Genomic DNA, 21,600 nt, shown 5'->3' with positions numbered 1-21,600 from the left:
GATAATACAATGGAGTCTTTTGATCCGGTCGCGGCCCCAGTTTTGCGCATTTATTTTCCACGAAATGTCAAAAGATCGTAACAAGTACACTTTCAACCAAAAGATAAGACACTTGTTACCCGATCACGATTTATCGCGGAATACAGATGGCTTGGTAGGGCCGAATGCGCAAACAATCGTAGATTCAAGCCTCTTGAAAGTAACACGGTTTCAGATTTACCTCGACTACATGCAGTTCATGCGACGATTAGCAATGGAAGCTGAAAAGACCGCCAGGGAGGCAAACTCCAAGACCCTAAGAGCAGAACATATTGAGCAAGTCATGGAGGTGCGTATATAATATAACGGCTTATTAGATGATTTGTAACTTAGTGAATTGGGCAGCGAGTGCTTCAAGAATTTCGTGGGTGATTGCTTGGGCCTCCTTCCTGTCTCGTAACGATAAAGGTCATCTTTCGCGCCCCTTCATCGTACTACACAACAGCGCAGAATTGTCCATAGCTCTCTGCTCCTGGTCAGGAGCTTCTGCGGCAGGAGGCGAAAGCCCAGCCGGTGCTATTTTTTCGTTTCGAACGACGAAGGATGGGTTTTTAAGGAGCTGTGCGCGCGTTTGTCTCTGTATCTTTGTCTTCCTAATCAATTCTTCCTCCAGCGGGCCTCACCACGCTGCCCGTCCCATTTCCACTCTTTAATATACTTTGTTACATTCATTTATACTATTATTGTTAAACGTCATGCTAAAGACGACGCAACACGCTGTGATCCACACCGTTCTGTTAATATTCATCCAATGGACTAGCATCGCCGTCATTGTTTTGAATGTCATGGCTTTGGGCTCCACAACCGGTGAACTAGGCCTTTTGGACATGAAGCCTGCGTCGCAGGATTATCTGCTCCTGGTGCTAGGCGGCATCTCTCTACTCACTTCCTCGTTTCTTATATGCCTATATCTACATACTTACTTCCATCTCATTAATAATCGACGCCTTGCACCGTCGCGCGCCATTCAAACAGCAGAGTTGACTATGGGAGTGCTCCTGATCACCCTGTGGGCGTCAGGAACTTCGATCATCACGTCCAACTATGGCGGTAAGCCGCTCTTCACGAATCTGATCACCCAATTTGGATATACTTAGCAGGCCGCTATTAGTTTCATCCCCTTGCCGCTTCGTTGGGTCCGAATTTGTCCAAGTTCAAAGTCAAGCATGCGAGATGCTTGAATGGACTATCATTCTAGGTGAGCCATTGCAGTAATATCAAATGGATTGATATTTACGATTTACCTCGCCCTAGCTTGTACCTGCATTGCCGGATGGGCTTTTGATCTCCTAGCAACTCTGCTCGCGTTCATTTACAAGTCACCGCAAATCCGCACACCAGCGTTTACGACCGAAACATCATCTTTGAACTACCCATACACGGAAAAAATAGCGAGCTTGCCATCGTATTCATCTCAAAAGCAGCTAATTGCTGAACCTGAACCTGCGGCTCCTCGATGTACACGTACATCCTCTTTACGCCCAACGAGAAGCTGGTGCTCAGAGCTGACACAAGACGACGACGAACGATCTTCCTTTGAACCTGTCCCGCTCGATGATTTGCCACGTATCCAAGTAGGCATGTCGCGCATGGACCTGACTTTTGGAGCGCGCTCCTACGATGATATCAAATTGTAAACAGCTACTCTATACGAGTACGAGTAACGTTCCTTATTATAATACTTGGTCTCTCTCTCACACACACGGAGAGCGGCTAACGTAATACTTTGCTTTGTTTTCACTGATACAGTACCATAAGTACATTATACATTAATGTTTTAAAATATGTCCTCCTTGCCGATATCCCAAGCTCTTGGTTTCGGTGGCTCTTCCACCCACACTTCTGTCCCAGAATCAGAAGAATTGCTCTCATCTTCTTCGTGTTTCCGTTTCTTCTTTTTCTTTTTGCTCTTGTGTTTCTTTTCCTTTTTTTCCTTTTTCCTTTTCTTTCTCCTTGATGTTGATACGTCTGGAAACTCGGTCGTAATTAGTTCATCTAGATCGGATTCAATATCGTATGCTGGATCGTAATGTTTTGAAAAATGTGTATCCATGTGTGAGCTTCCAACTTTGCCTCGACCACGCACTACAGGCTGCTTTTCGCTGCGGATAGGAGACGACGATGGAGAACGTGAACGCCGTCGATCCGGCGATCGTGAGCGATCTCGATAGCTATCGTTTTCACTTCCATCGTCTTTGTGGTCGCAGGGTCGTCGATGCCTTCGTCGACTAGGCGAAGATGAGCGGTCATATCTATTATCGTCGCGATGGTGATGGTGTCGATGTCGTTTTCGACCGTGTTCTGATTCACTATCGTCATCCCCTTGCTTGCGCTTACTACGCTGCTGTTGCTGTTGCTGTTGCTGTTCCCTTAACAGTGCTTGATTGTGACTATCCGTTGCCCGAACCATGTTTAGAAGAAATCTCTTGTTGGGCTTTGGCAAATTGTTCGGTGGCCTGCGTGTAATACTTAGCTATCTTTAAGAAATACAAAGAACCAGCATCAACGATACTTACAAGCCAGTGTTTGGCAGATAAGCGCGGACGCCAATAGTGTCATATTTCTTGCGTTTAGCTTCTGCTTCTTTGAGGATCAAGTCGGCAATGTACTTGTCAAGATCTTGGTCGCCAATGTTTTGAGCTTCACTGCCAAGAGACGAACGTATGAGGTCGTTTACTACGTTGGAGACCGCCGAGGATTTACTAGATGAAGTGGTCCCATCTTTTTTTGACATTGAACTATGCGTATGCTTGAAAAGGGAGCTGGGGCGGCGGGAAAGAAGGCAAAAGCGGAAGCTCTTGCCCACATTTAAGCGCTGATCTTTCTCCCGTCTCAGTCGCCCTCGTCCCATGTCATGAAGCGATCCCGTACTGGCCACTATTTGTACACAGCCTCGCTCTTCTTTCTCATTTTCCTGGCAGCTGTGTGCATTGCAATTTCTGCAGCGGATGTCATTATCCAAGCATTAGCAGATCATACAGAGTCGAACACTACAGACTACAGGAACCTGTTTGTCGTAGCTGCAAGCTACGTGCTTTTGGTAATGACTGACAGTGACTTTTACTTGCTGTAAAGGGACTGCTGCTAACGATATACGAAGGCTCTTGCTTCTTTGTCTTTTTCATGCAGTCGATTCTTTACTGTGAGGGCATCAATGCAAGATATACCCAAAATTTATATACCCATCAAGGAAGATGATTTGCCAAAGAAGGTCTATACCCACATACATCAGAAGTTTGATTATGTGCAACAAGTACGAAAAGCAGCCGATCCTCGCGTTGAGGATATTGGTCAGATTGCATGGGGAAAACCTGGTAGCACGCCTTTTGAAGGCGTGAACTTCAAGCGTGCCATTACAAGAACACCATCCATTATCGGTAAGTTTCAAGAAACTTGATCAATTATCAGTATTTGACAATCGATATCAAAGAGCAAGCGGCAACTCAGATTGATGGAGAGTTTACGAGGTTACTTTATACTCCTGTCCGGCAGTATATTGAGTTTTTGATCCAGCGCGGCCTCATTGACGCGCACTTGGGTCAGGTCTATCTGGAAGGATACGAACGATCAAGATTCAGTCAAGCCTCTATAAGCGAGGACGAGTATTTGGATATTATGAAGCATTTGGCAGCTATTCTACATCAGATGGGGTATCGACTATCCAAAAATCCAAATTTTCGAAACGATAGTTACGGTGACAGCACCGTTTCATCCAGCAGTACTACTACAACTACATCAACCTCACGACAACAAATTCCTCCCAGTTTCCAAAGGTCAGGATCATCATCTCCTCGCCCGCCTTCACCACCTCCTCCAGTACCTTCCGCGACATCACAGGAAATATCCGCAGCTTGGGTCGGGCGCCCGCGTGACGACGATGTGGTTTCCTTGGCGCAATCTGTAGGCACATGGACCTCGCGTTCCACAAACACAATGTCACGAGGCCAGAGATCGTCTTCTCAAAGAGGGCGAGTAGATGACGATATCGACTACGACGATGAATTCGGACACAACGAAGTAGATTACGATCGTGAAATGCGAAATTTGATTTATCAACGATTTCTGGCCGATCGTTTTAATCACAAGCTCTTCGAATAGTTAGTATGTAGCTACAAATAGAATTGTACATTACAGTGCTTCTTCTTCGTATCATATCTCTCCAATTTCTAATAATAATACTTCTTGGTTGCAATTGCTATATACTTCCTGCAGAAAAAGGAAGAAATGCAAAAGAATGATCTCAAAAGTCCAGCAATTGGTTTCCCTATGCCTCCTGCTTTTCTCTCTATGTAACGGGTCAACAGTGAAGATAGCAAAGTGAACAGAAGTTCACCCCCATGTTTATGCTCATTTGTATCGACCAAGTCAGAAAAATGGGAAATACAATACAGACTCGAGCGATGCGAAAAGAAACGTTTGGAGAAAGTGATATTATGTGTCGGTATTACAGAGGACAAGAGTTTAAAGATATAGACCTTCAGGAGTACCTTCGCTCTTTCTATACAACACCTTCTCTCGTGCTTTGCGGAAATCCTCTGCGACCACTTTCATTCGACGTTCACGCAATGCCAGCAGACCAGCTTCAGTACAAATAGCCTACAATGGAAGAGTTAGCCATATGTAAAAGAGATTTTAATACAAACCATTATCGTTTACCTTGATATCTGCGCCTGAAAGATCATCCTTCGACATGACGAACTCTTCCAGATCCACGTCGTCAGCGAGAGTCATTCGTGAAGTATGAATGTTGAAGATGCGTCGTTTAGTCTTTACATCTGGGAGAGGGAATTCAATCTTTCGATCGATACGACCTATCAAAATACCATTAGATAATTATTTCCTACCTGCAATTGTTTTTATTGCCGTCAATGTTACCTGGACGGATCAATGCAGGATCCAAACTGTCGATCTTGTTTGTTGCCATGATGACTTTGACGTCTCCTCTAGAATCGAAACCGTCAAGCTGGTTCAAAAGTTCCAACATGGTACGCTGGATTTCTCGTTCACCGCCGGACGTGGAATCGTAACGCTTGGTACCGACAGCATCGATTTCGTCGATAAAAACAATGGAAGGTGCGTTTTCTTCCGCAACACGGAAAAGTTCTCTTACAAGTTTGGGACCGTCACCGAGATACTTTTGAATCAACTCTGAACCGACAATACGCAAGAAGGTTGCACTAGTTTGGTTGGCGACAGCCTTTGCCAGCAAAGTCTTTCCGGTTCCCGGTACACCGTATAAAATGACACCCTTTGGAGGTTTGATACCCATTTCTTCGTAAAGTTCAGGGTGGGTCAATGGTAACTCAACAGCTTCCTGTGGACGTAGTTAGATGTTTTGATCTCTTTGGCTACCAGCGTACACTCGCAAGTACCTTGATTTCCTGAATTTGCTGTTCCAAACCACCAATATCTGCGTATGATTCAGTAGGCGCCTTCTCCAGTTTCATTACGCTAACCATAGGATCTGTGTCATCCTGTAGAACACCAACAACAGCCATAGTCTTGTGATGTAATAAGACGCTACATCCTGGTTCTAGCTGATCCTTGTCGACAAAACTCATGACGGCCACGTAATATTCGGGGCCGACGGAAGAGGATACAATAACGTGGTCGTCGTCGATAATCTCTTCCAGAGTGCCAACTGCCATCGGTGAACCACGAAGATCGTCGACGCGCGTTCGCTCTTCTTGGTCACGTTCCTCAGCCGGTTTAAGTCGCTCCTGGTTTTGAACGAATTCCTCTTCGAGAATCAGATAATCCTTAATACGCTCCATCTTTAGAGTTTTCAAACGGCAACGTGTGTTGGGGAAAACTATGGCCAAGTGAGTCGAAAGTGTAGTTTCCGAATGGGTGATCTGGCAATGTACCTTGTGGCAAACGTGAAGATGTATCAGGTCCTCTCTTCTTCTTTCTGCCTACGTGAGTGGGCACAGGTGGTTCCCATTTCTTCTTCTTGTCTTGATCCTTATCGAAAAATTAGCGCAGTGTTTGATACTATGGCAAGATCGTCTTACTTTGTCTTTCTTTTTGTCGTTGCCGCGAGGAAGATTGGATTGCGCATTACCCTGCATTGACAATTCTCAGTAAGCATGCTAGATAATCTGCAGCGAGAGCAACACCGTTGACTATACCATTTTGACGTGTAGATTCTGTTGTGAGGAGGGAAACGAGCGTTGATGAGAGCCGCGTAATCCAAACTCGCATTTGATTCCGCTGCTGGACGTTCAAGCTCCACTGCTCCTTCTTACACAAATGTAAGCACGTAGAGAATATTCGTTCCAAGCATGATTCTTACAATCTCTGTAGGGCTCCAAAGAAAAGCTCCAGCAAGAAAAGCAACAATTCGCCGTCAATCCGTATAAAGGTTTGTCTCATAGCTCTTTTTTGTGCTGATTCTTTTCATTCTTAACATGCAATTGAAGTTTGAGTGCGCAGAATCTCCAACAACGAACAACTCTGGACCGGTCAACCTCGCCTTGATAAAGAAACCGTTCAAAAGTAGCAAATATACGACACCAAAGAAAGCAAAAAACCTCAAACAAATGTTAGCTATGGAGAAGAATCAAGATTTGTCTATCGATGTGCCAACATGTAAGTCAACTCAAAAGCGTCAGTTGTGCGTATAGATGACTGAACGAGCAACTGCAGATCAAAATATAGAATGCCCACCATCTATTTTGCCGCAGAAAAAGTACTGCGACGTTACCGGTCTCGAGGCAAAATACACGGATCCAAAGACTGGCTTGCGATATCACAATGCTGAAATCTATCAATTCATTCGAACATTAAGTGTCCCGAGCGTACAAGCATATCTAGGAAGCCGCAACGCTGCTGTTGTGCTCAAATAATCGACAATCTCCCCCTATTCACTAGCAACGCTTTCCCCGTCATCGTCTGCATATTCCGCTTCATCTGCAATATCCGAATCATCCTATAAACCAAGTTATGTCAATAGTAGTTTCTATGCATTTTCGTAATTGGATATTTACCACTTGGTATCCTGCGGTAGCTCGTTCTAGCAAATCCTTCATGTCATCATCCTTCGGATCTACCAGCATGAGTGGTGTTGCGCGATCTCGATTCTCAATCCTTGTAACAAATGGTTACTATGTCATCTTCGCTTGTAGGGAATATTGCGACAGGATTTCTTACTTTGGGTCGGCTCCTGCCTCGAGCAGTAAATCAACCATGGATAACGCAAGGTCAGGATCGTCTCGGTATTGGACTGCTTTGTGCAACGGTGTTTCTTTTTGCATTTTGTTCTGTATATTTACGTTGATATCGTCGAGGTTGACAAGAATTTCCATGCAATTCAAGGCGCCGTATTTTGCTCTGCAATGAAATAAGAGTTGCATGGTCGAAACAAAATCTAAATATCAAATATTAAGATACTTACGCATAATGCAAAGCGGTGTCACCAATACTGTCAGTAAAGTTGACGTCCAGTTGGTCCCCCTTTGTCATTAAGAGATCCTCGAGAACGTCATCTTGGTCGTTGCGGCAAGCAGCCAACATAATCTCATCTTGATTGCCCAAAATAAACTGTAAGGTTGAGAAATATTCGGACACAAAGTGTAAGGTACATACTTGGTGTAGCGCCCTCGTCGTTCTCCATTGTGTTCAAGATGGAGGTTCCTCGAAGCTGGGCTGCTTGTGGTGTCAAGTCCGCCGGCCGCGCTGCTGCGTGGGCCGCGTCTCTCTCTCCAAACTCTGCTCCCTGTGCAACCTCTCCGAAAACTTTGGCGGTTTCCCGTTTCTCTTGGCAGCTACAGTTTTGTTGCGAATCTCGCTGCGTAGCGAGCTCAGGCACTAGATGGAAGATAAGAATTATAAACACTGTCTCTGATGCAATGCAGTCAAGAGGAAATGCACAATGATGGAATATGCTGCGCTGTTTCTTTTTACTTTGTATGTCAAGCAAGCTGTTGCTTTTTTTAGCAGCCATGTCTCTCATATCGTCAGTTGTACAAAGCTGGCTCTATCGTGATGAATCATTTGAGAGGCATGGACCCGCTGCGAACGAATATTAACCTGCTACTTAGTCATATCTCAAGACAGATGGGAGGGACAGCTCAACAGGGGTTTAAGGGAGGGAATGGGAAGCGATAAAAAGGTCGCAATCTGACACGCAAAAGAAGGCTCTTCTATTTCTGTTACTCATGTCTGGTGCGTGCTTCACCGTGTTTTCCAGATTCGAAAACACATAAATCTCATCTATCTTTGCTTTTTCCTTTTCGTTTCCTTTATTTTCATTTTAATGAGCTCACGGGACCCATACGACCCAAATTCCCCACGAAGGCATCGTCGCCAAGAATCCGCTACATATTTCCACAGCAGCGACCCGTACCGTGCAGTGCGAAAGAGCTCCACACCAGGTACGCTTTCAACAACCTAAGATTCCAGTGACAACAAAGGTCCATTTGACACGATCCTCCCTTTAGAATCCGCCGGTTCCTCTAGAACAGACGCATTGCACTCTAGATCAGAATCAGAAAGCAGCACAAGCAGACTTGCTCCAGGCGCCACTCATTCGATCGCAAACAGCCAGCTAGTAGACAACTATGGGTACTTTGACGACGATCCGTATGCGGGAGACGGACGAAAAAAGAAACGGCGTGACCACCGGCCGAGCACAGAGGCTGCTGGACGAGCGAATTCGTATCTTCCATATTCACATCACAGGAGAGACCCATACGTGCAACCAGAACCAATATACGTTGAAGAAGAGAACCTGCCTAGTTTCACGTCACCGGGTGGATCACTGTTGCGAGATAATATACCCATGGATTCGGTGGATCAGGAAAATAACATTCCTCGGTCCGTCGGCCCAAGAAACAAGTCAGCACCGAACCTGGATCCGTTTCCGGAAATCAGGAAACGGAAAAAGAAAAGATTATGTGGGCTTCGACATCGCACTCTCGTCTTTATTGTCTTTGTCTTTTTGGCTATCGTTGCCGTCGTCTGGTACTTTGTATGGCCCCGCACACCTACCATGTATTATCTGCAGTCCAACAACCAGACCGACGGCGATTGGCAAGAACTCAAGGTGACAAGCGTCTGGAATATCAGTTTGCGTGTTGATAACTCGGACAACTGGGTGCCTACGCATATAAAGGACTTTTATTTCTCAATGGTTGACGCGAATACCAACAAGGAGGTCGGTACTGGAAGCACCGGATCGTTGGTTCTGCCGCCCAGGCAGTCAAGAATTATTATCAATGTCCCAATCAACATCGACTACTCGGCTTCTACTCAGTCTGACGCAACGCTCAATGACTTGACAGCGTGTTACATGAAAGAAGACAATGGACCCATTACAGGAACTACGATTAATGTTTTATTTAATGTCAAGTACTACATTGCAGGAATCGCCTGGACTACCACGTCCGTCGTTAGGCCGAATGGGTTCCAATGTCCTATGCCCGGCTAGTGTTATTATCTTTACTGTAATACCCCTCAATAACCCGACGGTTAGATTCTGTTTATATTTGTCTGTCTGCATTTTGCATGAATTTGTGCAACATGTTCTATGCATCCTCTACTACAATGTACAACACATTTTCTACCCAATAGCAGCACATGATTTTTCACGGTATTTGTTATTTGTTTATTCCACTAAAGATATGTACAGCAAAGTTGGGGGGCAATGGTTAAAAGCGGGAAAGGTTTACATATCATAGATAATTTAGAGGTTGCGACCATGGGCGAGATTCTCACCGTGAGCGACCTTGGATGGATCTCCAGTGAGTTTACCGGCCACCTTCTCGAGGTTTCCCTTGAACTTCTCGGCAGCGCTAGGTCGGTGGGTCTCACCTTCGGCGGTAGCTTGAGGCTGATCAGTTCCAGAAGCAGTATTCAAACCAGCAGTGCCGCGATCTTGAGTGTCGTCCCAAGTGGAAGTCTGTGTTCCATAGTTTTGGCCGCCTCCGTAAGTGCCAGAACCTCCTCCTTGAGCAGTGGCGGCAGATTGGGCCTGCGTGCCAGTGTATGCACCGGTAGAAGTTTGATCGTGCTGACGGGGATCAATGTCAGCGCCAGAGTAACCGCCAGTACCGCCGGTGTTCAAGTCAGTGTTGCCATAGCGACCTTCTTGATATCCGGTTTCGTAGGCATCGGTGCTGCCAGTGTTGGCGTTGCCAGCAGCCTGACGATCAGCTTGTTGGTAAGCAGCGTTGGGGTTGACGTTTTGATTGAAAGAAGACATTTTGCTATTAACTCGATTGGACGGATAACGTCGATGCGAGCCTTTTTCCCTGGCTCTTTTATATATTTTGGTTTCTCCAGATCCCCATCATTGTCGACATACTCTAGAAGACGTCATGGTGATTGTTCTGAACGAAGCATATATCGGAGAACAGGGGTAGATAGTGACGTTTCGTTGACCGCATCATTGTGGTATATCTTGACTGTACCGATTTTGGAAACCGTTGATACCGCAACGAGGAGATCGTATCTCTGTAAAACGGCTCCAAATTGTGATAGTTTAGAATTGGATCAAATCACATGTTTAAAATATATGTATGCGATCGTAATGATGTTATATACATGCAGTTATTCGAACAATTGAGAATTATCTACAATCAATATGAATTCTTACTGCGAATGTACGATTGGATAGGTTTGCATAGCCCAAGGTCTTTGCAATTTTGCCAAGCAGTTGCGTAGGTACCGTCAAATCAGGATACAGCTATCCCCAGACGACCTGCCCTCAATGATCACGTTGACCCTACACCTTTACTCTGTTTTCCAAAAGGGATTTTAAAAAAAATTCTGACCCTCGGCGTGGTCTCAAGAGTGTGCATGGATGCTACACAGGAAGCAGAAAATAGTCTATCGTTTGATACAGCTTGCATGTACTTTGATATCTTGCCTCCTATATGATGATAACCGCAATTAGAAGTAGCATGGAAATACATAAATATTTTGATTGCATATGCTTTCCACTGCATGTTTCCAATGGGTCAATAGTTAAAGAGAGCATGGTTGCTATGGGCAATGAAATTGCAAATGGTATACACGTGCAGAGGTGGTGTTCCTGAGGAATGCTCATTGTCGGAAAACTGCCGACGATTATCGCTGCAGTTCGGTTACTCATTCGTGACTTTTTAATCTACCCGACACATCACTGCCAAATCCAGCTGTCAAAAATCCGCACAACGCACACTTTAACTAATACAAATGGACTTTGTCAAGGATCTCGACAACAGACTACTTTTCGCTGTGCCCAAGAAGGGACGTCTCTACGAAGAATGTCTTCAACTTCTCCACGGCTCCGATATCCACTTTAACAGGAAGTCGCGACAAGACATTGCGCTCAGTACTAATCTTCCCGTCGCGCTCATTTTCCTGCCAGCTGCCGACATTCCCAAATACGTTGCCGAGGGCAATGTCGATCTGGGTATCTCTGGACAGGACATGGTTGTAGAGAACGAGGTCCAAGATAAGGTTACAGAAATATTACCACTCGACTTTGGCAAGTGCCGTCTGTGCGTTCAGACGCCTATCAAAGGCGAATTCCAAACTCTCGAATCACTCGTCGGCAAACGTATCGTCACAAGCTTTGATGCATACGCTCGCAAAGTTTTTGAACCTCTCGATCGCCAGGCTGGTAAAACCACAAGCATCAATTATGTATCCGGATCAGTAGAGGCTGCCTGTGCATTGGGACTTGCCGATGGCATCAGTAAGTAAATCAATAATAATTGGTAGTACGACGTATACTTACAATTCTCTATCTAGTCGATCTTGTTGGTAATTACATAGATCAGTTGCTGGCGGCATGAAGGAAACATTTCACTCATTGATTTTTTCGTAGAATCTGGAGAAACTATGCGTGCTGCTGGCCTTCACGATGTTCACACCTTGATGACAACCCAAGCTGTTTTGCTTAGCAACAAAAATTCAAACCACCAAGACTTGATTGAAAAGATCGCTTCACGAATCCGCGGTGTCATTGCTGCACGCAAATATGTCCTGTGCACTTACAACGTTAAGCGTGAAAATCTCAGCGCTGCAGTCGCTATCACTCCTGGCCGCCAAGGTGCCACAATCTCTTCGCTGGAATCGCACGAAGGATGGGTTGCAGTATCTGCCATGATCGAGGCAAAACTCAAGGGCGAAATTATGGACAGATTGACAGAAGCTGGTGCTACCGATATTTTGGTCACATCATTCACATCCTGTAGAGTCTAAATCGCATATATAACAAAAAATATACAGTATATCACAGTTTTGGGTTTTCCATCATTCTTTTTGCTTGTCAAGATTATCCCTTGATTAAGTATCAGATTTCATGATTGTGCTCTGCTCGGCGGAGATGAAATACCGAGGGGTTGCTGCTGCTTTCAAAAAATGCATCCCGGCATTGTTTCTATCTCTCTCTCCCAGGAACTTGCTATGCTGCGATCGTCTTCGTCGAGGTTTAGTGCTGCTTCTCGTGCTTTTCGCCACCAGCCATGCCTGCTACGTCTAGCAAACCAGCAACCTGTTCGTTACGTACAACAAAGGAGCGAAGCACCTACGGCTGCCGCTTCTGTAACAGCTGCCGCTGCACAGCAGGAGAATCCTAGACCTGCCGCATTCCAAAGTCTTTTGGGAATCACAAACGAGAAGGATATTAAAAATACCTTTTACCAGCGGCAGCTTCCAAAATCACTTGTGCGCTTCTCCTCCGATCAGGGCAAAAAGCTTTTTCGCTCGGCCATGGAGGCAGGCCATGCCGAGGGGTTCTTTTCGCTAACTGGAAACTTTACGACCCAGTCTGAACCTGCTTACTGTGGTCCTAGCTCCTGTAAGTAAAAATGAATTGGATTAGTTGCTATTGAGAAACTTATGACATCTTTCTAGTGGCTATGGTGCTGAATGCTCTAGAAGTGGACCCGAAACGTCGATGGAAAGGTAATTGGCGATGGTTTTCAGGTAAGAAAAGGATAATTCCATGCTTAGATTATGTTTTCAGAAAACTCATATTTTTTATAGACGAACTTTTGGAATGCTGCTCATCCAAGGAAGAGATGAAGAAAAACGGCATTACTTTTGATAAATTTGCGTGTCTCGCAAAATGTCACTGCGACGTGGTTGTGAAACGTGGAAACGAGATTACGCTGCAAGAGTTTATCAAGGATGTCGAATCAGTAACCTCTCGGTCTGATCAATTTATGGTGATCTCATTCTCGCGCAAAACGCTGGGCCAGACTGGTGACGGACATTTCTCACCCATTGGCGCATACAATACCGAGAGTAAAATGGTCTTGGTTCTGGACACCGCACGGTACAAGTATCCTAGCTACTGGTGCCCCATCGACGTTCTTTTGGAATCCATGAAACCGATCGACAAGGAGACGGGACGTCCTAGAGGTTACTTTCTATTAAGCTACGACGCAGAACATCCGCCTGTGAGTCTATGCAAGGTCCAAGCTATGCAGAAACCATCCAACGAGAATGAACAGTCTGCTGACGAAGCGGCAAACACCACGACCCTCAACTGGTCAACGCTGGCAAAGAGCTTTTGCAAGCGGATTCCAGAGAATATGTGGCTGGAAAAACCCAGGACATTGGAGCACGTTGTCCAGCTCGTGCTAAGAAATGTGCCGCCAGAGTACACTGTTATCCTTGCCAACCAGTCCTTTGCCTCGACGCGAGCCACGACGCCCGAGCGCGCCAGCGAGTACATTGACCAGCTTTTGCAGGATACTGCACAGTCGGCATTGTATCCAATTGTTTTCGATGCGCTTTACCCAAACAAGTCATCAAAATGGTTGGATCACCACGCAGCATTTGCGACCTTGTTTGTACTCGGCTCACCCCGAATGCTGTACACTTCTTTGCCCCGCGAATTACAGGATACATTGGACAAATATCGCAAGGAAGAATACATGAGTGATATCGTCCAACGCGAAGTGAAACGCATCTCGGAGGAAGTTAGCGAACTTACCAAAAGCTTTTGCACCTGCGGTCCTGGATGGAATGAAACTGCTCCCAAGGATTGTGCTTAAAGGACACTTGAGCTCTTCCTTGTTCCCCCTCCTCCTCCTTCTTCTCCTCCCCCGACTCGTATAGAAGCAACGTGAGATTGAAAAAAGGTTTCAAGTCTCGCTTCCTTTAGACCTATCAACTCCCCCTATTCTCTCTCTCTCTTCGTCTCTCTAACTTGCAATGCATACTGTACATATTATTTTTGTGCCATTTAAACCCCACAAAATACCTCAACAAGTTCCAGCATAAAGACAAATAAACCCACAATGACTACACATGATATATCATCTGGAGCGTTTACGTGTTCTCTGGAGAGTATATAAATCAAGAATGACATGGAGGTGGGGCGGTGTATAGCAATGCTTGGATATCAAAGGATGTGGTAGTACCTCATGAGCAGTGTAGACAAGACACAGAAACAAAGAATGGAAATGGTAATGCAAAAGAACCATGTCAAATCCTCCTATTAATATATTTGAGTATACATTGTTCCTCGTCTCCTTCTCTCTTTTGTTACCTGATTCTGACCAGGAACAAGGACGTTCATACCCCACAAACCTGTTACAAGGTTCATGGGGACCACGACACTTCCGAGGGCGGTAAGTTTCGATAAGACATCGTTCATTTCGTTGTTTGTCTGTGTCATTTCTATGCTGTACTACCAGTATCAGTCAAAGCATCCTGCATGAATGTAGCAGGGCCTGATTTCGTTTTACCTGATTTGGGCTAGGTAGTTGGAATGCGACCGTGAAGAAATTTTTTCGTAATGGTTGAGTGCTTGCAACATGGTCAGGATGTGATCTAGTAAATATCGTGAGCACCGTGCGCACGGGCCTCTTTTTTCCCTCTGTTACTTACCGTGCACGTCACCGAGGTATAGGCACACTTCGTTGCTGAGGACGGGTCCCGTGCGTTCCTCTGTTCTCGCCTCTCCGCGCTTTAGGGTTTTAACGACATCGGCTTTTGTTACCAGCAGGCGTAGCAGGCCCATCATTCTTTTGCGACAGTAGCCGATGCGCCGCAGCATATCTGATTGCTCAGACTCGCGGAGAATGAGCACTAGTTCGTCGATGGAATCGACTTCAAACTCGATGGAGCGGATAAGCGGTGCAAATGAATCGGTAATGTCGTCCAATATTGCATAACAGATCCAGTCTTGGCGTAACAAAATAGAGCTAGTCAGTACCCATTTGCCGTTTAAGCTACAATGTGAGGCCTTTTTTTCAATTTACCTGGGGTTACTTTGATGTAATCTTTAAGTTGTTTTATGCGTTTACGGACGTTGTGTGGGTGCCGCATGGGTCGAAAATGGAACTGATTTTGATATTGATAAGTTATCATTAACACATATGCGCATATGGTTCTCAGATCAACTTACCGTCAGAATACCTTCTTTTAGGATGATTATGTACATGCCGAGTGGTTGCAGGTAAGTAACCGAATATTGATCCTGATCAAAGCTGCGGAAACACACAAAGTAATAGTTCTTGAACGCTTCACATTTCTCTCGCGGTTCCTCCATTGTAATATCCTCGGTTGTCAGCGGATGGATGTGGAAGATCTGAGTAGTCCCAGTGTGTCGGGTCAGCCGATATGCACTGCAGCCAGAATGATTTAGACTCTCTCTCACTCACCTTGCTCAACGCCTTCATCTCGGTATCCGTAGGGCTTAAGACGTCGATCCAGAAGCAGCCTTTTTTTAGCATGCTACTCAGCGTTTCATCGCTCGATGGGATCTCACTGAACGAGCGCGCATGAATCGTGGACGTTTCGGCCGTCGAGTAGAATGATATCCGATAAGCTTCATTGTCCTCGGGTTCCGGGTGCTTTTTTTCGTTGGTCGGTTTAAAAAAGATATGGATATATTAATCAAGACCGACCGAGTTGCGTCAACCCCACGTTGAATTCCTTCCTACTAACCTTGAAACGATCGCCATAGAAACTGCCCATTTTCTTATAGTCCACCATGTTGGACAAGCGTCTTCGTCGTCCACCACCAGGACCGCCGGTGCTTGGCGGCTCCTGGAACATTCTGCTCTCTTCTTTGATGTGCTCCTCCAAAGCATCAAAATCGATGCCTCCCTGTTCGCTTTCTTCTGCAGGCGGAAAGCAGACGTCCTCTTCGATCGAGTCGCCGCGGGAACTCGAGCCTGCAGTGTCGGCGTCTGAGGTGTACATGGCATTGTTATTGCTGCTATTAGGTCGTCGGTGGCCAAAAGGATGTATGTCAACAAGCACGCTATTGTCAAAGGGGTTGGCGTTGCCATTGAAATAAGGAGACTGTCGCTCATCCGTGGGATACTGAAAAAAAGAACAGATAATAATGTTAGCGGGATGTTTAAGGGAAAAGAAGAAAATATGCCAAGAGACCTCTGCGGAACTTCTGGGAATAGCAGCGTAGCCGTTCCCTCGAGATCGATGAAAGAATCTATTGAGAGGTTGCAAGGGTGATTCCGATGGCAGCTCGTCGGATTGAGGCAGCTGCATGTAGTCTGCGTGCAAAGGCCTGTTATTGGTCTTTCTGCCGTTGCGACTTCTGGACTTTGTCATTCTGTAGAAAAAAACATTAAGGAAAGGATAGGCGAAGAAGAACAAGCATGCAGCGCACTTGGGGCACCATTGAAAGGCCGAATTGCTTTTTCCACATTATCATGCAGGCGCCCCCCTCTCCCCTCCTGCTTCATCGCAGAATTCCTCGGTTGTGCCAAAAAGGCAATTTTTGCGCATGGGGCAGCGTTTCGCCCTCTTTGGTCCAACCGTTCGCACTGTCGCACACACCACCAACATTCCGCTCCTCTGTCTGTCCCACAACAAAAGTGTGCTTTATTGTTATTTGCTGCCAAGTCCTTGCATGCTCTGTACAACTTTTTCGACTTGGGCATCTTCGGCGTTCGGTGAAGTAGGACCGTGCCCTAAACGCGTCTTGATGACGCGCAGCGCTTCTTGCAGCGTTTTACCCGAATCTGCAGGAGATAAATGTCAAATGCCATCCTACGGTAATACATGCATTTTGTGCACTTACTATCAATAGAGCTGAGGAATCGAACAAGTTCTTTGCACAGATCATAGTCATCGACATCCATAGCTTTTTGCAGTAATCGAATCGTATCCTTTTTTAAGATGCATATATAAGAACCGGGTCCATATCCATAGATAGATCTTTCATCTCTTCCATCTGTTTACCTTGCCACCCACTGCGAGCGGTTGCATTGTCTGAAGGATGATGAGGTATGAAGTCGCTGTTCGCAATCGCCCGTCCGAAAGACATAGCTGCAGGTACAGCAACTGTAAGTGACTCGCGCCGCAGCTTATTACTCAGACTTCAAATTTTACCTCAAACAAATCTTTGGGTTCGCCGACCACGGAAAACAAGTGACCCCAGAGTGCTACTTCAGTTTTGCGTGCACAGCTGACGATCACATCCAGAGCGTGCGGGAACTGGTCAAGGAATTTGATAACCAGTGCTAAGATCGCATCTAGCGATTGGTGTTAGACTTCTTTTCATTGTCGAAGGTTAGTTACGAGGTAGATACCTTCTCTTTGCCTATTATCTGTCTCTTCTTCAAGCACAGTGTGGAGTAATATCTCCAATGCATGACCAAAATAAATCAGTCTCTCGTACGCACGCCCAAACACTACTGCATCTTCTTCGTATCCCCGCCGCAGTAAGTGTTGTAAGATGTGATGCAGGAATAAGTGCGTCTGTGTAAATAAATAAGCATATTGAAATAACAACAGTTTTTCCATATATCCGGCCAGCCACTCTTGAGTTACCTTGCTGCTCATCTTATATATCAAGAACCCTAATGATTCTCGAAATACTGAACCTTGCTCAACGCCTACAATGACGCCCTTTTCGAGCAACACAGCTATTCAATGCAAGTGTCAGTTGTTCTTATCCCCAGCAAATTTCATCGATAAATTGAGCTTACAATGTGGATAAAAGTCCAGTGGGATATAAATAGTTCCTTCATCGAGCTGTTTCAGGCTTGGGATGCGCCAGCGCGAATAGCCTTCCATCTCAACGACAGACATAGAAGGCGATGCAGGCTCTGGACCTATACGGTAACCTAAAGAGTACGGTCGCCCCAAAGTCGCCCTCGCTGCTAGTAAACTCGGCGTTGTTGGTGTCGTTGGTTCACTTTCCAGTATATCATTCGAAGTTGCATTGAATCCAAACTCTTCACTGCGAAGCAAGTTTGCAAAGACCTTTTTACAATCATTTGATGAATATCGTACACAAGCATGTGACAATGACCCGGCGTTACCTTGATACCATGACCATTAACGGCCCACAGTGAAGTACACAAATTCGCAACATTTTTCCTACCAATCCAATAATATTCTATTTTATCTGATAGTACATTAAGTTCGTATTGCGGTTGGGTATATGGTTGTCCCGTCAAGTCTGAGTCGTCGTCGTCGTCCTTGCATATTGATATTAGAGGTTGTCAGCTGATCCAAAAATGCATATGATACTTACTGGTATACGGGGACTGAGGAAAATAAGCTTGCCATCCACGAGTAGTACAATGTTTGCATTTATCAGGTCATGCGGCGTCGTTATTTGATCTTTCATCCTTTTTTAGCTCTTGCCATCATCCACGTTTTGCTGTTCTTATGCCCATTTTACCTCCTGCATGATTGGAAAATAAACTTATGCCTCTCACACGTGTTACGCGAGCAATGACGTTGCCGAGAGCAATCCGTCTTACTCTCTCGATTCGAGCAACGTTCGCCGTTCCATTCCCGTTCATGGCAGCAGCGACCGCAGCGTTTGGATTTTCGGAACGTGTGACAATGTTGTAGATATTTAGGACGTTTTCGGTTGTATACACGAGCAAATAGCTTCCGCATATACTCAAGTAAAGAGGTGTATGCTGCAGCGTTTCTGTATAGAGAATATATGCATTGTCCAAGTTGTTGTCCCGAGAAAACATGCGTAACTAACCATTCACTCTAAATATCAAGGATGACTTGGTTTTCTTTGCCCATCTGTACTAACCTCGTAAACTCTTCCAGGAGAGCCATTCAAAACCTCGCATGCAACAATGAGAATGTTCTTGTACCAGACAAGTCCTCCTCGTACTAAAAAGCTTTGTTCTTGTTGCTGGTTCCCAAACATTTTCCACCGATTTGAAAATGTATTGTAGTGAGCGAAGCCTCTTCGACCAGCGACCGCAATAAATTTGCCATCAGCGCTTATCGAAGTATACTACCCTACTTGTCAATATCTACGTTTCAATTTCGTACGCTGATATTTGACTTACGCGAATTGGCCAGTGGTCAGTGATGTACATCGATGGATACTGACATGTTCATGTTAGCTCTCTCACGAACAATGCCATTTATCCGCCACGTAAGAATATCTTACCAGCACTTGCGTCCACATAACCGCATCAGGATCGATCGTCGTTGTATTGTTTTCTTGGTAATCTCCAGCGTAATTGTAAAGCAGTATCCGATCGTCCATTTGAAATAGACCTCTTCTGGCATTATCCTACGAAAATAAACGATCAGTTGATTGATGAACATTGACAAGATAAAGGAGCATGAATAGATCACTTACGCCATTGTGGAAGCTCGTCAGAGATGATTTTGCGAAAGGCAGCGTATAAAGACACATTCGATCATCCGCAGAGCTTTTAGAAATTGCCGCACTGGAAACGAACAGATGATGGTTTCCTGGCCCCCAAAACTATCACCGGTCAAGATCAGTAAATATTGCAAGATCAATAACACTTGTTGTTGATCCTCACCATGGTATCAATACCATGCACATAGTCATCGTTGGTTAGCTGTGTCCTAACATCCATACAGTTAGCTCTAAGTTTTTCATCCAAGCATAGTTTTTTGCTGCATACTCTATGTCTGGAGCACCGTTTAGACCATAAAATATGTCATCCGTCTCGCTGATAGACGTCAGCAAACTGCCATAGACACTCCACACAGATAATCCGCGTCCTCGATAGCCTACAGCTACGGCGTATCCATCCGATGTCCACGATAAACTGCTGACGGCGTCGATTTCAGGCAATGGATTTGAATGTGGTGTGGAAGGAGGTGATAAAACATGCGATAATTTAGGTGTTACGGTGTAGTTTTGAGCTGCGTAGATGTATACTTTTCCGCTAGAATGATATTCTGCTAAATACACATCAAAATCTAATGCTGATCTAGTCATTGCATTACCTTTGGGTACCGACTGCCAGGAGGGAGAACTTGGCGTTAACAGCGACACAAATTGCTTTATCTTGATCGTGAAAACAGAATCCCAACCACGAAATGGGCTCTTTATAGGATGGCATAGTGGGGATATATGATTTGGAGAGGCCGTTCGACGACGAAACGGTATTCTTTACAAAAACCTGGAGTCGGCATTTTCTGCGAATATTTACTCTGAAAAGTAGCAACTTACTGCAGATGAACTTCTCCGCCGCTCGCGCTTGGAGCTTTGGCCTGTATTTTGCACAAAGTATACTTTTCCAGCATCCGTAATCCAGAGCAATATACCCATAGCTCGATCATACAATGAGCTGGTAACCTTTTCTATAGCGCATTTGTCTGAGTTTGTGTGTCTCAACCGATACAAGTAAGATGTACCTGAAGGATCGTCAAGGATATTCAGGGAGGATAGAATAGCAGTTTGGGTTGCATGTACTTCGTGTGGGTTCCAAGCGATACATTGTATAGCAATCGGTTTTTCTGTTGCAATTATAAGTGTATCATCAGAGGTCGTTCCACTAAGTATTCGTTGTTAGAGCTCAGGGCCTTCTCTGTCCTTTTTATATATTTCGCTTACCATGCTACTCCTGCATCGACCCGAATGGCTATTCGAAACTTAAGCACCATTGTCTTTGGACCATCGCCTTCTCCCGGACCAGTCATTAATGCATGGTGAGAATGTGGCAAATTGAATTCGAACGAGGGTTGATCAAAATTGAGTATTGCATAAAGCAGCAGATAGTTCTTTGATGTCTGCAAATTGAAATATCTCGTTGCTTCAGTAACCTGATATTACACTCCACGTATTGGGCATACTCATACCAAAACGACGATCGACGTAGCATCAGGTTTCCATATGACTGACTTATTTTCTCCAAATTCATTGATATGTTTCTGCGATCGTTCCACAAAGGATAACACCGTCGTAGGCTATACAATATCCACCATAAATTTTAAATGAAAATGGCAACGAGAGCTTTGGGTAGCCGAGTGCCAGTTTACCTTGACCGACCACAAACACACGGTAGACGTCGTGCAGGTGACGAAAAGTGACGCGTGAGGCGACGCTTCGGTGCAGACAATGTCGGCTGAACCGTCAAGGTCGACGAGTGATGAGTTCTCTACTAGCATTTCCGCATTCCTCTGTTGCCAATTCGTAAGGGCTGCCTTTAAAGATATTTGACTGGCTACGCCATTGAGCCAGTACATTGCAAAAGGAAGGAGAGGAAGGTGTTGTCTTGTGTCACAATGGGGGTGAAAGCGATCAAATGCTGAGTTTTAGCATTGCCAAACCACTTTCTGTCTTTCTTTGCTCTGTTGTTGTTTGACATGGCAACCAGTCTGATTACGCCGGAAACCCGA

At 45.2% G+C, this 21,600-nt stretch overlaps 13 protein-coding genes across 13 annotated transcripts; 6 read left to right on the top strand and 7 right to left on the bottom strand.

Annotated features, from left to right (window-relative positions):
* Positions 1-64: 64 nt before the first annotated feature.
* Positions 65-1,676, top strand: VTP01DRAFT_4839 (uncharacterized protein; the record flags this gene model as incomplete). Its single annotated transcript, XM_069383564.1, has 4 exons — positions 65-328; positions 744-1,089; positions 1,151-1,237; positions 1,294-1,676. The coding sequence occupies 4 exons, from the start codon at positions 65-67 to the stop codon at positions 1,674-1,676; spliced, it is 1,080 nt and encodes a 359-aa protein (XP_069244253.1).
* Positions 1,677-1,816: 140 nt separating this feature from the next.
* VTP01DRAFT_4838 (uncharacterized protein) lies at positions 1,817-2,773 on the bottom strand (the record flags this gene model as incomplete). The annotated part of the gene is made up of 2 exons (XM_069383563.1): positions 1,817-2,495; positions 2,556-2,773. 2 exons carry the CDS (start codon positions 2,771-2,773, stop codon positions 1,817-1,819), a joined length of 897 nt encoding a protein of 298 aa, XP_069244252.1.
* A 120-nt stretch (positions 2,774-2,893) lies between these two features.
* VTP01DRAFT_4837 (uncharacterized protein) lies at positions 2,894-4,137 on the top strand (the record flags this gene model as incomplete). Its single annotated transcript, XM_069383562.1, has 3 exons — positions 2,894-3,079; positions 3,140-3,416; positions 3,470-4,137. 3 exons carry the CDS (start codon positions 2,894-2,896, stop codon positions 4,135-4,137), a joined length of 1,131 nt encoding a protein of 376 aa, XP_069244251.1.
* A 363-nt stretch (positions 4,138-4,500) lies between these two features.
* VTP01DRAFT_4836 (uncharacterized protein) lies at positions 4,501-6,173 on the bottom strand (the record flags this gene model as incomplete). Its single annotated transcript, XM_069383561.1, has 7 exons — positions 4,501-4,635; positions 4,696-4,850; positions 4,915-5,353; positions 5,412-5,851; positions 5,907-6,003; positions 6,054-6,104; positions 6,171-6,173. 7 exons carry the CDS (start codon positions 6,171-6,173, stop codon positions 4,501-4,503), a joined length of 1,320 nt encoding a protein of 439 aa, XP_069244250.1.
* A 276-nt stretch (positions 6,174-6,449) lies between these two features.
* On the top strand, positions 6,450-6,887 carry VTP01DRAFT_4835 (uncharacterized protein; the record flags this gene model as incomplete). The annotated part of the gene is made up of 2 exons (XM_069383560.1): positions 6,450-6,630; positions 6,688-6,887. 2 exons carry the CDS (start codon positions 6,450-6,452, stop codon positions 6,885-6,887), a joined length of 381 nt encoding a protein of 126 aa, XP_069244249.1.
* Positions 6,888-6,901: 14 nt separating this feature from the next.
* VTP01DRAFT_4834 (uncharacterized protein) lies at positions 6,902-7,984 on the bottom strand (the record flags this gene model as incomplete). The annotated part of the gene is made up of 5 exons (XM_069383559.1): positions 6,902-6,970; positions 7,029-7,128; positions 7,192-7,371; positions 7,436-7,562; positions 7,627-7,984. The coding sequence occupies 5 exons, from the start codon at positions 7,982-7,984 to the stop codon at positions 6,902-6,904; spliced, it is 834 nt and encodes a 277-aa protein (XP_069244248.1).
* Positions 7,985-8,296: 312 nt separating this feature from the next.
* On the top strand, positions 8,297-9,469 carry VTP01DRAFT_4833 (uncharacterized protein; the record flags this gene model as incomplete). Its single annotated transcript, XM_069383558.1, has 2 exons — positions 8,297-8,414; positions 8,481-9,469. The coding sequence occupies 2 exons, from the start codon at positions 8,297-8,299 to the stop codon at positions 9,467-9,469; spliced, it is 1,107 nt and encodes a 368-aa protein (XP_069244247.1).
* Positions 9,470-9,724: 255 nt separating this feature from the next.
* VTP01DRAFT_4832 (uncharacterized protein) lies at positions 9,725-10,243 on the bottom strand (the record flags this gene model as incomplete). Its single annotated transcript, XM_069383557.1, has 1 exon — positions 9,725-10,243. The coding sequence occupies one exon, from the start codon at positions 10,241-10,243 to the stop codon at positions 9,725-9,727; it is 519 nt and encodes a 172-aa protein (XP_069244246.1).
* Positions 10,244-10,356: 113 nt separating this feature from the next.
* On the bottom strand, positions 10,357-10,841 carry VTP01DRAFT_4831 (uncharacterized protein; the record flags this gene model as incomplete). The annotated part of the gene is made up of 3 exons (XM_069383556.1): positions 10,357-10,494; positions 10,637-10,726; positions 10,815-10,841. The coding sequence occupies 3 exons, from the start codon at positions 10,839-10,841 to the stop codon at positions 10,357-10,359; spliced, it is 255 nt and encodes an 84-aa protein (XP_069244245.1).
* A 376-nt stretch (positions 10,842-11,217) lies between these two features.
* Positions 11,218-12,231, top strand: VTP01DRAFT_4830 (uncharacterized protein; the record flags this gene model as incomplete). The annotated part of the gene is made up of 3 exons (XM_069383555.1): positions 11,218-11,722; positions 11,779-11,790; positions 11,855-12,231. 3 exons carry the CDS (start codon positions 11,218-11,220, stop codon positions 12,229-12,231), a joined length of 894 nt encoding a protein of 297 aa, XP_069244244.1.
* A 159-nt stretch (positions 12,232-12,390) lies between these two features.
* VTP01DRAFT_4829 (uncharacterized protein) lies at positions 12,391-14,033 on the top strand (the record flags this gene model as incomplete). Its single annotated transcript, XM_069383553.1, has 3 exons — positions 12,391-12,829; positions 12,886-12,957; positions 13,018-14,033. The coding sequence occupies 3 exons, from the start codon at positions 12,391-12,393 to the stop codon at positions 14,031-14,033; spliced, it is 1,527 nt and encodes a 508-aa protein (XP_069244243.1).
* Positions 14,034-14,383: 350 nt separating this feature from the next.
* VTP01DRAFT_4828 (uncharacterized protein) lies at positions 14,384-16,563 on the bottom strand (the record flags this gene model as incomplete). The annotated part of the gene is made up of 9 exons (XM_069383552.1): positions 14,384-14,476; positions 14,531-14,666; positions 14,730-14,814; positions 14,872-15,168; positions 15,246-15,327; positions 15,392-15,574; positions 15,648-15,839; positions 15,934-16,314; positions 16,384-16,563. 9 exons carry the CDS (start codon positions 16,561-16,563, stop codon positions 14,384-14,386), a joined length of 1,629 nt encoding a protein of 542 aa, XP_069244242.1.
* A 279-nt stretch (positions 16,564-16,842) lies between these two features.
* VTP01DRAFT_4827 (uncharacterized protein) lies at positions 16,843-21,447 on the bottom strand (the record flags this gene model as incomplete). The annotated part of the gene is made up of 22 exons (XM_069383551.1): positions 16,843-16,976; positions 17,036-17,123; positions 17,197-17,283; positions 17,347-17,489; positions 17,547-17,715; positions 17,788-17,882; positions 17,946-18,222; positions 18,282-18,440; positions 18,497-18,585; positions 18,647-18,959; positions 19,019-19,228; positions 19,284-19,322; positions 19,388-19,513; positions 19,583-19,711; positions 19,773-19,818; positions 19,878-20,144; positions 20,206-20,369; positions 20,432-20,562; positions 20,617-20,756; positions 20,816-20,991; positions 21,061-21,168; positions 21,241-21,447. The coding sequence occupies 22 exons, from the start codon at positions 21,445-21,447 to the stop codon at positions 16,843-16,845; spliced, it is 3,297 nt and encodes a 1,098-aa protein (XP_069244241.1).
* Positions 21,448-21,600: the final 153 nt, after the last annotated feature.

This window comes from Rhizomucor pusillus, assembly GCF_041956525.1.
Source record: "Rhizomucor pusillus strain CBS 183.67 unplaced genomic scaffold VTP01scaffold_2, whole genome shotgun sequence".
NCBI classification, from domain to species: domain Eukaryota; kingdom Fungi; phylum Mucoromycota; class Mucoromycetes; order Mucorales; family Lichtheimiaceae; genus Rhizomucor; species Rhizomucor pusillus.
The sequence above is the reverse complement of the archived record's forward strand: the minus strand, read 5'-3'. Positions and strand labels throughout refer to the sequence as shown.